Source organism: Dendropsophus ebraccatus, chromosome 10, assembly GCF_027789765.1.
Source record: "Dendropsophus ebraccatus isolate aDenEbr1 chromosome 10, aDenEbr1.pat, whole genome shotgun sequence".
Classification (NCBI taxonomy): domain Eukaryota; kingdom Metazoa; phylum Chordata; class Amphibia; order Anura; family Hylidae; genus Dendropsophus; species Dendropsophus ebraccatus.
In genome coordinates this window covers 52311103-52326332 of record NC_091463.1, presented here as the reverse complement: position 1 = coordinate 52326332, position 15230 = coordinate 52311103, and the positions used below count along the sequence as shown (strand labels likewise).

Here is a 15230-nt window from a genome sequence, read left to right as displayed (position 1 = left end):
GTTTGCCTTGGCAAGCATTTTGTGCTGCTTCTCTCCATCATGGAAGGTTCATAGCAAAGTTCCGTCAAATATAGACGTCTCTTGTCCTTTCTGTTGGCATGGAATTCTAGGTGAGTCTCACTATAAACAATATAGGTATTGAGGGCTGACACCTAGCATATTATAAAAAAGAACTATAGGCCAACGTTTTGTCTGCCTCTTGCACGCATACTCTCCAATCATTTTGTCCATCTTGTCAACTGCTCCTTTGGTTTTATTATAATGCAAGATTATTTCGGGTTTCAGTTTCCTGTTATTGGTGTCTATACTTGCATCATGGTGCATTGTACTCAGTAATATCACCGATTTTTCTTTCTTAGCTTTATAAGACACCATTGTTGCTTGATTGCAAAAGCCAAATACACGATCATAAAGTTGTCGATGTTGATTGTGCTTCATGATTGGAGGAATTTCTCAGCGGTCTTGCTTCATTGTACCAACAAATGTAATTTGTTTCTGAAGCAAAAAATTGGCCAGTTCTAGATGGCTGAAGTAGTTGGCCATTGTTATATTGTTTCCAGAATGGAAAATTGGTTTAGCAAGTGTTTTTACTACGTCAGAACATAGGTTCTTCTGGACTGGAGCGTCAACATCTTTGCCACAGTAAATCAGACCACTCATTCCATTATAGCTTGCAGCATCACACATCCAGAAAAATTGAATACCATATTTAGCAGATTTGCTGGGCATATACTGAATGAATTTGCAACGTCCCCTAAATGCAAGAAGTTGCTCATCCACTGTCACATTTTCACTAGAATGGTAATGCTTAGTACAGTTCTTGATAAAAAGGTTCCAGATGTAGCTAATGGGGGAAACAGTAAAGACAAAAAGACCTTTGATCACATGTAAACCTAGTACGGGCCTAAAAGGCCCCAGGTATGTGAATATGGGGTATTCACAAAAAAGAGTTGTTATACCAAAATGCCTGTAACATAAAAATACATGAACAACTGGAAATGACTAACAACTATATACCTGAGGAATACCTAGAGTTTCAGAATTCTAACTAAAATAATCTTGCAGTAAATAGAAAACAAGTAACAGAGCGTGCCTGCAAGGCCCCAGGTATGCATTCTAGGGTTAATGTAGAAGTCCAAATACTTTATTTCATATCTGAATTAAATGAATGTGTTTCACGCGCATGCATGCTTAATCATGATCAGGATTAAGAACGCATTTCATGAAATGCGTTGATCCTTACAAGCAACATGGGTTACACTGTCTTTTAATTTGAAAGTGAAATAAAGTATTGTGGAATGCTGGAACCATCACTCTTGATTATTTGGTGGAACATACTAACAATACTTTTAAGAAGTTCATATGGAAAAAAGAAGAAGCTGATGGTCAGACAAGACAATATAAATGAGCTGCTTTATAGAAGAGGCTTGGAGTTTTTTAGTTTTTAGGTCTACTTGACAACAGTTGCTGTAGTCAGAAGATGATAAAGTGCAAAGCCAGCAAAGTAACAGTGTCTCCTGCCTCCCCTTTTTTTTTATAGCCCATGTGCTGATAATGTACTTTGCATCTAAACCTAAATATGTGGGAATTTATGATCACTTAAATTTAAAAGTATCTAACTCTGAGCGAGGCTAGTGTATAAGTGTAAGATAATAGACCATGGAGAACATTGGAAATTTAATCAGGAGGAACTTAATATATTACAAAAGAGTAGACTGCAAGGGCCAGGAAAAGGTAAGCACTGTTGCCATTATTTTATAGTAGACTACAACGATGCATTGTTAAGGTACTGTATAAGCCAACGCATTTCACTTAAATGGTTGTCTGGGGGGGGGGGGGGCATTGTTTTAAAGGGCAGACTGGATAAATAAAAAAAATGAAATATTACTCACCTGTTGCTGCTGCTATTCTGATGCTCACTGGGTCCTGGTGATATTCACTTCTTAGCCCTGTTAAAGCATTGGAACAAGCATCCTCAGAGAGCAGAGAGGGAAATACTGTTTCATTTATTTATCTTTACTTCATTTAAACCTAGTCTGCCAGTTTTTAAAACAATATTTTACCTGGCAGATAATCCCTTTAATAATACACCGATCAAATCTAATGACATGTAATTAGAGATAAGTAAATCTTTTAAAAATTCGGATTGCGATGTATGGAAATTTTTACAGCATAATTTGTGAACTTTGCAAGGAATCTATACTTACATATTCTTGCTGCCCTTGCTTCCTCTACCATGTTTTCAGCCACCTCCAGCCTGCTCAGGCAATCATTGACTGAGAAGGGATGGTGCAGTGGCCAGTGATTGGCTAAGCAGGCTGTCACTCTTGCTAATCACTGGCCCGTGGCACTGGCCACTCTACTTGCAATCTTTAATCTACTAGGTGCACTAGTGGGGAGATTTATGAAAGGGGGGAAATATACACCTGGTGTAAACTGTCCCCAGCATCACAGCTCAGCTTTCAGCCCTGGTAGAATAAAAGAGGAGCTGTGATTGGTTGCTGTGGACAGTTCACACCAGGTCTATATTTACACACTTTCATAAATCTCCCCCAAGGTGTTGAATAACCTTCCATACTTATATGCAAAGGCAAATCTTTAACCTTTAGGGAATTTTTGTGGCAACCACACGGATCTTTTCTGTTGTTTTGTTGTAAATACAATGCATATACTATGTATACATGGACCTTACAATGTATTTGTGTGGTCACTTATTTTTTTCTTTCTCTAGATTCATGCCCAGTACTCTGTAGTGGTAATGGTGAATATGAAAAGGGGCACTGTGTATGCAGGAATGGATGGAAAGGAGCAGAATGCGATGTGCCAGAAGAGCAATGTATAGACCCAACCTGCTCTGGAGGTCATGGGACCTGCATTATGGGTGTCTGTATCTGTGTACCAGGATATAAAGGAGAAATCTGTGAAGAAGGTTGGTTATAGAGTCTATATATATTTTACATAGAAACAAAAATCAATAAAGCTCTTTCTACCCAACATAAAAAAGTAACTCTCTAATGCAAACCTGTTTTTATATATAGCCTTGTCTAGCTAACGGAATGAAGCCAGCAATATAAAGAATTACTTTATTCATTCTAATAATTGTGAAAACACTTAGGGTCAAGTATTGTCAGCTACAACCATATTCCTATTCTATAATATATTTCCAATAATAAAGGAATGTATGCAGCCATCAATTCTCTCCAAAGCGAACTTAACACAGCATTGTTTCACTTAAAGGAAGGAACAAACACTACTATTGCCAGATGAAGTAATCGGATATATGTGACTGCAGCCCACCAGTATACATATTTATTAATGTAGCCATGGTAATCAGAATCAAAATGATAATTGTTACAAGTAGAGATGAGCGAATCTCGAGCATGCTCGAGTCCATCTGAACCCGAACTTTCGGCATTTGATTAGCGGTGGCTGCTGAAGTTGGATAAAGCCCTAAGCAGGCCCGCTTTTGCCATGAGGCGGAATGAGTATTCCGCCTCAGGCGGCAGATTCTGCATCCCTGCAGGGGGCGGCAAGATCCTCACGGCTGTCATTTTAGTTAAGTTTAACTTAGCTAAAATGACAGCGGCAGTCACAGCCTCACCACATATCCTGCCGCCCACGTTCCCCGGCGTCCCCACGTACTGCCGGGTTCTCCGTCCTACGTCGCCCAGCAGTCTTGTCCCTGATCGGTCGCGTGCGTGCGCCGCAGTCGTCCGCCGCGGCACCAGGTACCAGGAGTGTTGCCCTGCGCTCCGGTAAGTTCCGGGGGGGTGCACAGTGGTGCAGTGTGTAGCGGCGCGAGACGGGGGGATGGGGGGGGAGTAAGATTGCGCAGCAGCGTAGTGTGGAGCCGCGCGCAGGGGGGGGGGTGTTTGCAATCAACGCGCGACGGGATGGGGGCGGCGGCAGCCAGGGTTTGCCTCAGGCGGCAGAAAGTCATTGGCTGTATCCATGTTTTCGAGACAACCTTAGAGCTTTATCCAACTTCAGCAGTTCCAGCTAATCAAATGCCGATCATTCGGACTTGGACCCGAACCCGGTTCGTTCATCTCTAGTTACAAGGGAAATTCCCATCAAAGGTGCACTAGGAGTTGTATCTATAGGACACAGAAGACATATCCTGTAGTTATACCCCATTAAAAGGGAACCTGTCGCTTACACAAAAGAAAAAATAATATATGTGTGTGTGTGTGTGTGTGTGTGTGTGTGTGTGTGTGTGTGTGTAAAAATGGACTCTGAGTGCCACTGCCATACCTGTACTTCCTTATAGGCCTTATGCAACTCAACCCTGTTTGCTGCACTAGTGTTGTACGGGGTGACAGTGATCAGAAACGGACAAGCAAAACACTCAGCTGGGGTCCATTTACAGATGGTAGGGGGTCTCTGCACCTAAGCTCTGATCAAAACTTCTTACTTGATGCTATGAAATGTCAAACAGACAGATACTTCTTAAAGTTCAACAGAAGGAAATACAAACTTACCACCAGGGATGGGGAACCTTCGGCCCTCAAGCTATTGTAAAATACAATACCCATCATGTCTGGACAGCCAAAGCTAAAGCTGGGAATGGTAGTTTTACAACAGCTGGAATGCCAAGGTTCCCCATCTCTGCTATAACACCTTGGGTAACTGTATCTTATAGAAAGGGACACCCTTTGTAATACACTTGTCTCATCTAATTCATTTTACTTTGCCTTTTGTATGCATAATATTTGACCTGCATCTAATATCTCACTAACTTTTACATTTCCTACTATGCAGAAAATTGCCTGGATCCAACATGCTCTGATCATGGTGTTTGTGTGCAAGGAGAATGCCATTGTACTGCTGGCTGGGGTGGTGTAAACTGCGAGAATGCCCTGGCCCTTTGCCAAGAACAATGTTCTGGCCATGGGACCTTTCTAATGGACAGTGGTATCTGTAGCTGTGAACCACACTGGACGGGAGCAGACTGTTCTACAGGTAACTGTCACAGAGTCACCCATTTATTTTATTTAGTTCTCTGCTGTTACTAACAATGAACCACAAAGGCAAGGCAGATAATGTGTACAAGCCTAATTATTGCATCCAGTCTATGTAAACCAAATGTGTCAGCAGCATAAATCTATCCCTACATACTTCTTAAAGAGGATGTACCACCAGGTACATCCTCTTTAACCTGAACCCACTGATCGAACGGCGCCGGCACGGGGAAGCCGGTGCCACGGTCCGTTTTTCGGACCGAGGCCCGGTTCCCGTGCACGGCGCCGTTCTATGCACCGGAACCGGCCAGTGCTCAAGCACTGGAGGCCGGCCTGGCCGCCCCCAGTAGGAGGGAATTCCCTTCTCTGTATGATGCGGCTCCATTCATTCTACAGGGACAGAAGGGCGGCAGACGGTGATTAGACTATCACTCTCATCTCTGAAGTGAAAGCCAGCTCAGCCAATCAGTGACTGACTGAGATTGGACAGCATCATGGATGGTTATTAGCTGAGCAGCCTGTCATCCTTGTCTGGAGAGTGAGAGCCCACTTAACCAATCACTGGCTAAATCACTGGGGTTAAAGAGGAAGACACCGGGGAAGCGTGGAAAAGATGGCACCAAAACTGCACCAAAACAGCTAAAAAATTTACCTGTTTTAGTGCAGGTCATTAAAGCGACTCTGTACCCACAATCTGTCCCTCCTAAACCACTTGTACCTTCAGATAGCTGCTTTTAATCCAAGATCTGTCCTGGGGTCCGTTCCACAGGTGATGCAGTTATTGTCCTAAGAAACTACTTTAAAACTTGTAGCTCTGTGTCAAACGGCCGTGGCCTACAATATCTGTGCCCTAACTTTGCACCACCCCTCCTTCCCTCCTCCCAACGCTCCTTATCATTAGAAATTCCCCTAGAACATTTTCTCCCATCTGAACATTGCACAGATGCCTTAACGATCCAGCCCATGTGCTGGGCTGACACAGGTGAGAAATAGTAAAAAAATCTGCCTGGAGCAATCCTAATAATGAGGAGGGCGGGGAGGAGGGACAGAGAGGGTGTGACAGCCTAATGCATACACAATCTAGGCCACGGCCGTTTGACACAGGGCTGCCAATTTAAAAGTAGTTTTTTAGGACAATACCTGCATCACCTGCCGAACGGACCCCAGGACAGATCTTGGATTAAAAGCAGCTATCTGAAGGAACAAGCAGTTTTTTTTTTTGGGGGGGGGGGGTCAATTTGTGGGTACAGAGTCGCTTTAAGGTTCGATTTGCAAACTCACAAATTTAAGCAAAAAATGTGCGAACTTGGCAAACCTAATTTTTTACATGGTACGTCATCTCTACTTAATACCATTATTATTCAGATTTTTACGTAAATAGTGTTAGACCCAATGAGTGACTTGTTGCAATAAAAAATTACAACTTCTCTCAACTTCTCTCAACTCTCCATGCATTCAGCATATTCAGGTCCTTTCACTTTTTTTACATTGTTATTATTTTTACATTTTTTATGTTTTGTTATGAAATCCAGATGTTCAATTTGGTTCATGTCGGGGGTTTACACATTAAGCTGGGTTCACACACAGTATATTTCAGGCAGTATTTGGTCCTCATGTCAGGTCCTCATAGCAACCAAAACCAGGAGTGAATTGAAAGCACAGAAAGGCTCTGTTCACACAATGTTGAAACTGAGTGGATGGCCGCCATTTAATGGCAATTATTTGCTGTTATTTTAAAACAACGGCTGTTATATTGAAATAATTGCAGTTATTTACTGTTATATTGCGGCCATCCACTCAATTTCAACAGTGTGTGAACATAGCCTTTCTGTGTTTTTAATCCACTCCTGGTTTTGGTTGCTATGAGGACCTGACATAAGGACCAAATACTGCCTGAAATATACTGTGTGTGAACCCAGCCTTATAAAGACGTACCTGTCTTGACGGCCTGCTGCCAGATCAGGAAAGATCGCCTCTTTTAATTTAAAAGTTTATATCTCCATGGATAAGAACACACAATGAAACTTTAATACAGACGACCCACATTGGATCAGAATATTGCATCAACCATTTAGGACATCAATTTTTTACACATACCCTCCCTTTTACATACACAAAAGTAATTAGATAAACTAAGAACTGTAAATGTAAGGATTATTTTTAATATTCAGATGCAAAAACCTTACATAGATATTACCAAATGCTGAGCTTCCTCCATTGAGATGCTGAGCCAGGGCTTTTCTTTGGCCTTTTTAGCTGCTGCTTGTTCGTGGATCATTCTGCTTTCAATTTTATCTTCAGCAAGTAAAAAGTGAGCTCAATCAGGTGGAGGTCAGATGACTGACTCAGACTTCAAAGTATATTCCATTTACTTGCCTTAAAGGGGTACTTCATACGAGTATACACACTGTATACACTACGGCTGGTGTTCTATGCGGACGCACAAAGCACTGACATCTCTATTTAATGAACAGCGGCCGCACAAAATAGGCTGTGCACACAATCTAAAATACAGCTCTTACTGCACTTAACATTGTGTTCTACAGCTAATTGGAGTGCGGCACACCCTAATGTGCCCTCATTACAATTAAGATGAAGTTATATTCATCCAGCCAATATTGCAGCATCGGCTGGGTGAACATCTTAGATAGCAGCGATTCTGTGATACAGCCATGTCAAACAACGGCCACTGTTTGTGCCATGTGTGAACATGGCCTAAATGGTTAATACATACAACCCCCTTCCCGCATATGAACATACCAGTACGTCCTGCAGTGGTGGGGAGTTGAGAGACGGGTCACAGAGGGGCCATCCGTTCTTCTACCCAGGCCTCAGCAATGGAGCACTGATCCCATGGATCAATGCAGTATATATGCACTGCATAGTTCTCAAAGAGAGATCAATGCCCCGGGGGGACTTCTAATTAGTGTGTGTGAAAAAAGTGTTTTTATTAATAAAAATCTTTTAATAAAAGTTTAAATCACCCCCTGTTCCCCTTTTATAAATAATTTTTTTTTAAATTAAATGTGTGTGGAATCACCTGAGCAATTCAATTATTACATTCCTGATCTCACACGGTAAAAGGCGTAAGCGCAAATTGCTAATTTTTGGTCATATAAAATTTAGAAAATTGTAATAAAAGGAATTAAAAAGTCACATATATGCAAGCAAGCTATTGATAGAAGGAACAGATCATGGAGCAAAAAATGAAACCTCACACAGCCCCATAGACCAAAAATTAAAAGCGTTATAAGGAAGGTTATAGAGCAATTATAAACAATATTTTTTTAAAAAAAAAAGGTTTACATTTTTTAAAAGCCAACAAATAAAATAAAACTTATATAAGTTGCCTATTGTTGTAATTGTACTGACTTGAGGAACATAGATAACATATCAGTTAAATGCAAGCGATAGATAACATATCATAAAAAATGCAAGCGATATGACCTTTTAACGCCTTGAGGACAAAGCCCAAAATGACCCAGTGGACCGAAATTTTCATTTTTGCATTTTAGTTTTATCCTCCTCCCCTTCTAAGAGCTCTAGCACTTTCACTTTTTCATCTACAGGGCCATGTAAGTGCTTGTTTTTTTCAGGAGTAGTGGTACTTTGTAATGGCGTCTTTCATTCTACCATAACATGTATGATGGAACCCCAAATATATCATTTATGAAAATATAAGTTGGTGTAATCGTAAAAAAAGAATGCAATATAGTAACCTTTGGGAGGTTCCTGTGTCTACGTAATGCACTATACAGTAAAAGCTACATGATTCCATTATTCTATAGGTCATTCCGAACACAACCATATGCAGGTTTACACAGATTCTCTTAATATATATATATATATATATATATATATATATATATATATGAAATCATTTTTTCTTGCAATTAATTATAAATAAAATGGGCCCTTTTATGACACTTATAACGGTTTTAGTTTTTCATCTATGGGGCTGTATGGGACGTCATTTTTTTCCGCTGTGATCTCTATTTTTTATTAATACCATATTTGGTATTAATCGGATGTTTGGATCACTTTTTAAAAAAAATTTTTTATATATATAATGTAGCAAAAAAATCTGTAATCCTAGCATTTTTACCCTCTTTCTGTCTACGCCGTGCGCCGTTAGTGATGGCGATTGTTATATTTTAATAGATCGGACAACTTTGCACGCTACAGTATATTATATGTTTATTTATTTATTTTTATATGTTTTTACACATTTGAAGTCCTTTTGTGGGACTTTTACATACATTTGTTTGATTGTACACACTGATCACTGCCATGCCATAGGCATAGCATTCATCAGTGTGATAGGCGTTCTGCTCATTGAGCCTGCCTGTGGCAGACTCAGTGACCAGAAAGCCGATCAAACCGCACGGAGGCAAGTAATAGACCTCCGGAGGTCCGTTACAACAATCGGGACCCGATCGGTAAGTGACAGGGGACTTCCCCTGTCACTTACACTTGAACGCGGCAATTGCACCACGATCGCAGCGTTTAAGGGCTTAATGACAGGCTGCAGCGCGATCTCTACAGTCTGTCATTAACGGTTAGGGACGGGGTGGGAAGGGGTTTATAAAGTTAAAGGGGTATTCCCCCAAGAACAAAAAAAAAAAAGCTCCCAAACCTAGCTGGTCTTTTGAGCCGTCTCCCATCTTTTTAGCTGCTTTCGTTCCATAGTTACAAGTTTTTTTAAAAGTCAATCTGTATTCAACATGGCGCTAGCCTACATCTACAACTCCCATCATGCAATGCTTATGCCTGATTGGTCCATGATGTAGCAGGCAGTGACATAGCAGAATTGCGTCAGCGACAAAAGAGAGCGACATAGCAGGGTTGAGTCAGCGGCATAGCAGAGAGACATAGCAAAGTTGAGTCAACGGCATAGTAGAGCGACATGGCAGAGTTAAGTCTGTGACATAGTAGAGCTACATAGCAGAGTTGAGTCAGCGACATAGTAGAGTTAAGTCAGCAGCATAGCAGAGTTGAGTCTGCGGCATAGCAGAGTTGAGGTAGTGACAGCAGAGTTGAGTCAGCGGCATAGAAGAGTTGAGGTGACAGCAGAGTTGAGTCAGCGGAATAGAAGAGTTGAAGTAGCGACAGCAGAGTTGAGTCAGCTGAATAGCAGAGTTGAGTCAGCGGCATAGCAGAGTTGAGGTAGTGACAGCAGAGTTGAGCCAGCGGCATAGCAGAGTTGAGTCAGCGGGTGGTGGCTGCGGGTGAGCTGGGGGGGGGCACTGTGCAGGAGACCGCACTGTTTGAGGGGGGGCAGGCACAGTGTGTGGGGCCGGATTCAATGGGCTGGATTAGAATCGCTAACCCAGCTCATTGAAGAGACGGTGGACACGTGATGCCGACAGGGAGGGTGGGGGCCAGGAGCAGGAAGCGGTGATGGGTTGGACTGAGATTTGATGATTCTATAAATTTGGTGTGGGTGAATACATCTAGATAACAGCAAAACTGTGTAAAACCCATAATAACTTACGTTGTGTGAACATCCTAAGCGTGTTTTCGATTTGGCTATATGTAGGGAAAGATTTATTCTTTACCATTGATGAGCGAACATCCCAATGTTCGATTTAGATCACGAACATTAAAAAAAAAAAAGACTGCGATCGGTTCGTGTTCGCCGAACATTTACAAACAAATAATGAACATCCAGTAGAAGCATACGTTTCAGCCTACTCACATGTGTACAGATTATCACGTGCAAAGCATAAATTACGCAGTTGCGTACTCATTTGCATACGCATTCGCGTACTTTTTTGGGTACTCAGTTGCATACAGATTGCCTACGTTTCGGTCTAGAGTTATGCACATGCGTACAGACAATCAGGTGCAAAGCTTAAATTACGCAGTGGCGCACGTTCGCAGGTTCGAGTATGTAAGAAAATGATTGTTATAACCATTCTGGTCATTGTACAAATTGTTTGTGATCAGCAAAAGTGAACAATTAGCGTCATGTTCGTACAAGCACACATGTTCACTCATCTCTATTCTTTACCAAGGGAAGAACTCGTCTCTGAGCTCACCAGATCTTTCCACCTGTTTAGGAATGTACCAAACTATTCATTTGATCACTACTAGATTTTTTTCTTAAATAGGTATGCAATGAATTTTTTCTGTTTTAAATAGGTATGCAATGGATTTTTTTCTGATCACTGCCATGCCATAGGCATAGCATTGATCAGTGTGATAGGCATTCTGCTCATTGAGCCTGCCTGTGGAAGACTCAGTGACCAGAAAGCCGATCAAACCGCACGGAGGCAAGTAATAGACCTCAACTCTTCTATCTGTATTCAACATGGCGCTAGCCGGAAAACTACATCTCCCATCATGCAATGCTTATGCGGTCTAATGATGAAGAGGGTGGGAAGGAGGGATGGAGGGGTGGTGCAAAGTTAGTGCACAGATACTCCCGTTTGGCATGGGCTTCAAGTTTAAAAGTATTCTTTTAGGACAATAACTGCTTCACCTGCCGAACGGACCACAGGACAGATCTTGGATTAAAAGCAGCTATCCGAAGGTACAAGTGGTTTGGGTGGTCAGATTGTGAGTACAGAGTCGCTTTAAGCATGGGTGACCAGTAGAGATGAGCAAACCTTGAGCATGCTCGTATCCATCCGAACCTGAACGTTTGGCATTTGATTAGCGGTGGCTGCTGAAGTTGGATAAAGCCCTAAGGCTATGTGGAAAACATGGATATAGTCATTGGCTGTATCCATGTTTTCCAGACAACCTTAGAGCTTTATCCAAGTTCAGCAGCCACCGCTAATCAAATGCCGATCGTTAAGGTTCGGATGGACTCGAACCCGAACCCGGTTCCCTCATCTTTAGTGACCAGCTATCCACCAGGAACAAGCTGAACCTCCAATCTTAAAGGGGTTATCCAGTGTTAGATAAACATGGCCACTTTCTTCTAGAGACAGCACGACTCTTGTCCTCAGTTTGGGTGGGGTTTTGCAACTTTTTGCAACTTTTGAAGTGAATGGAACTTAACTGCAAACCACACCTGAACTGGAGACAAGAGTTTTGCTTTCTCTGGAAGAAAGTAGCCATGGTTTTATAATGTTGGATAACCCCTTAAAGATATTAATAGTCAAATAAATTAATAAACCATAGATGTTAACACTGGGGAGCCCTTTGTTCCTCATAGGATAGACCAAAACAGGGGAAGGTACAGATCACCAATGGCATAAAGTGTCCTGTCATTTATGTGGTGCAATTTAGGCCAAAGGTAGAATAGTGGAAGGAAGCTTACCAGACAGCAAGCAAAGAGTACTGCTTCTGTAATGTACAGTATAACCATCTCACACAGGTTAAAATATCCAAACTTTATTATTTCCTCTCTAGAGAAAAAGATGTCTTTAAATCAAACGGTGTTAGAAAGTTATACAGATTTGTAAATTACTTTTAGGAGAATAGACCATTTCCTGCAGGACATACAGCAGCTGATAAGTACTGAAAGACTTTCTGACACCACTTAATTTTAAAATATTTTTCCCTGGAGCACACCTTTAGTATCAAAGTAACTGGGTGTTCCAAACTGTAAGCTGCTCTAAACAGTGGATGCTGGATATGCTGCAGATTACATTTGGATGTAACTCTCTATGATGACTACATAAGTAATAATAAAGTAACACAAATGTAAGTATGATTTGTAAAAAGATACAACTATACCATTAAAGATTGTGGAATCCAGCTTATTTCATGAGAATCCTCCCCAATTCCATTGGCACTGAGTTCTTATTAGGGATAAGTGAAGTAAAGGGTGCAAAAATGTGCTTAGTTGACAAAGAAAATGTTTGCAAGCTTTGTTATATATATATATATATATATATATATATATATATATATGTGTGTGTCCCGTTACCCCTTGCCTCCAACCAGCTCAACCAATTACTGACTGAGATGGGTCCGCTCTGCAGCCAGTGAGCTGTGACTCTCTAGACAAGATTGACATCCTGCTCAGCCAATCTCTGGCTGTGGCACTGTTTTGTCTCAGTCACTGATTGGCTGAGCGGAATTTCACTCTTGCTCGTAGGAGCATGGAGAGGTGAGTAAACAGTGAGAGGTGACAGGTGAGTATACAGTTTTTTTTAGATGTTTTAGTGCAGTTAAGGTTTGGTTTGCAAGTTTGCAAATTTTACAACTTAAATTGGAGAACCTGGCAGAATTTTTCAAAACTTCGCTCATCTCTAGTCCTTCTGTCTGTTTGGCTCTATTAATATGCAATCTAAGTAAGTAAACTAGGCATTTACTGTTGAGTTCTTCCTTGAAGAGTGTTCACATTCCCGTCACTTTTTAGTTGGCTCTTGGCAAGTAAACACCTGTGATATCTTCTTCATTTATAGAAAAGGGTAAGGTTTTGTGGATATAACTCAAAATCGCAAGGTAAACAGGAAAACAATTGTACATCTGAGTGACATCCCGCCTCATTAGAGTTGTTTAAAATGTGACATTTTGTCTACTGAAAGTTAGCACAATGGTTTTTTAGGATAGTTACAAAACTCTAGATTGTAATTAACAGTAAAATAAAACATTGTGACTTTTGACAACTTGACAAGTTTGCAGTAGTCTCTGTGAATAAATAAGTGCACATTCAGCAGCTTAAAATTCCGTTGACTTCCAGTGCTTGAAAGCTTTTGATTTTTTTTTTTTTCCAAACGTCGAACATATTTCTTTTCAAAAAGCAACAAATACCCTTTGCAAGAAAATACAACCAGATAATTACTTATTGTTGAAGACAGGGTAAAACTTTCTACTTCCACCTGCCTCAGCTCAATGAAGTTATTGATTCATTGGACTAAGGGCCATATTTATCCATAGGCTTGATGGTATGTTCCATGGGAGAGAGACACACACTGAAAGAATAATTTATATATTAATATGGTGACTTTTTGTGTCCATGTGGACAGAGTCAATTCTTTGTCTCTATGTATACAATCCTATCTTCCCCTTCCCCCAATAGTATGAAATCTTGGTGTTCACAATGACTAAAACCCACACTTAAATATACTGAGGCACACATAAAGCAAATTAATCCCATAACAATTTAGCCTAAGCTGTGCTCAGGAACGTTCAAAAAAGAGACAAGGCATCCACTTTTTCTATATAAAAAAACATCAGTTTTTGCCGCAATTTAATTGACTTCAATGCAATGCATTGAAGTCAATGAATTGGCGGACGTGCAATGCACACAGTGTATACAATGATGGACTATGCAGATTAGTTTTAAGTTGTTTACACACAGTTTTTCTTTTTTCAATGTTTTTACTATTAAATTCAATGGACTTTTCAATTAAAGACACACCCAAAGGACAGTTAGTCCACCTAAACTAGAATAATGTACCAACAGACTTCATTACACTGTTGGGCGGGCAAACAGCAAAATGACAGACATTTTCAAAAGCAGAAAGGAAAAAACATTGTTTGAATATAGCCTGACAGTCACATAACCACTCAAATACTGTGGTAGAGCTGACCATGGTACCTAAATGGTTTGATGGAAAATTTTAAACAAACAACAAAATACACATACAGTTATCCGTAATGCCACGTCTGAATCGACTTCTACTAAAAAAAAAAACACACATTATTCATTATTCACAGTAAACACATTTACATAGTAACATAGTTAATAAGGTTGAAAAAAGACAAGAGTCCATCAAGTTCAACCTATAGAAACCCTACTGTACTGACCCAGGGGAAGGCAAAAACCTTTATGAGGCAGATGACAATAGCCCCACCACAAGGAAAAAATTCCTATCTGACTCCAATGGTAACCAGAATAATCCCTGAATCAGCGTCCTATCACATGTAATCTAGTGCCCATAACTTGTAATATTATATTTTTCAAGAAAAGCATCCAGGCCTCCCTTAATTTTATTTAATGAATCGGCCATGACAACATCATATGGCAGAGAGTTCCAAAGTCTCACTGCTCTTACAGTAAAGAATCCACATCTGTGCTGAGGGTGAAACTATCTTTCCTTTAGATGTAGAGGATGCGCCCTTGTCATGGTTACAGGCCTAGGAGTAAAAAGATCACTACAAAGATCTCTGTACTGTCCATTCATATATTTGTACGTTGTGATCAGATCGTCCCTAAGACGTCTATTATTTCTAAACTAAAAAGCCCCAATCTTGACAACCTGTCTTGGTCCTGTAACCCACCCATTCCCTTAATGACCTTGGTCGCCCAACCCCCCCGCACCTTCTCCAGTTCAGCCATTATTCAATTGTGTGATGTAAATCAGG

General features: G+C 40.8%; 1 protein-coding gene across 5 annotated transcripts in view; it reads left to right on the top strand.

The window, feature by feature from the left end:
* Positions 1-15230, top strand: part of TENM1 (teneurin transmembrane protein 1) — a 316457-nt gene that overhangs the window by 105219 nt on the left and 196008 nt on the right. For all 5 annotated transcript variants that reach the window (XM_069986814.1, XM_069986815.1, XM_069986817.1 and 2 more), the window contains exons 8-9: positions 2732-2929; positions 4762-4962. In XM_069986814.1, coding sequence (XP_069842915.1) covers positions 2732-2929; positions 4762-4962 — 399 coding nt within the window. The remainder of the gene's footprint in view (positions 1-2731; positions 2930-4761; positions 4963-15230) is intronic.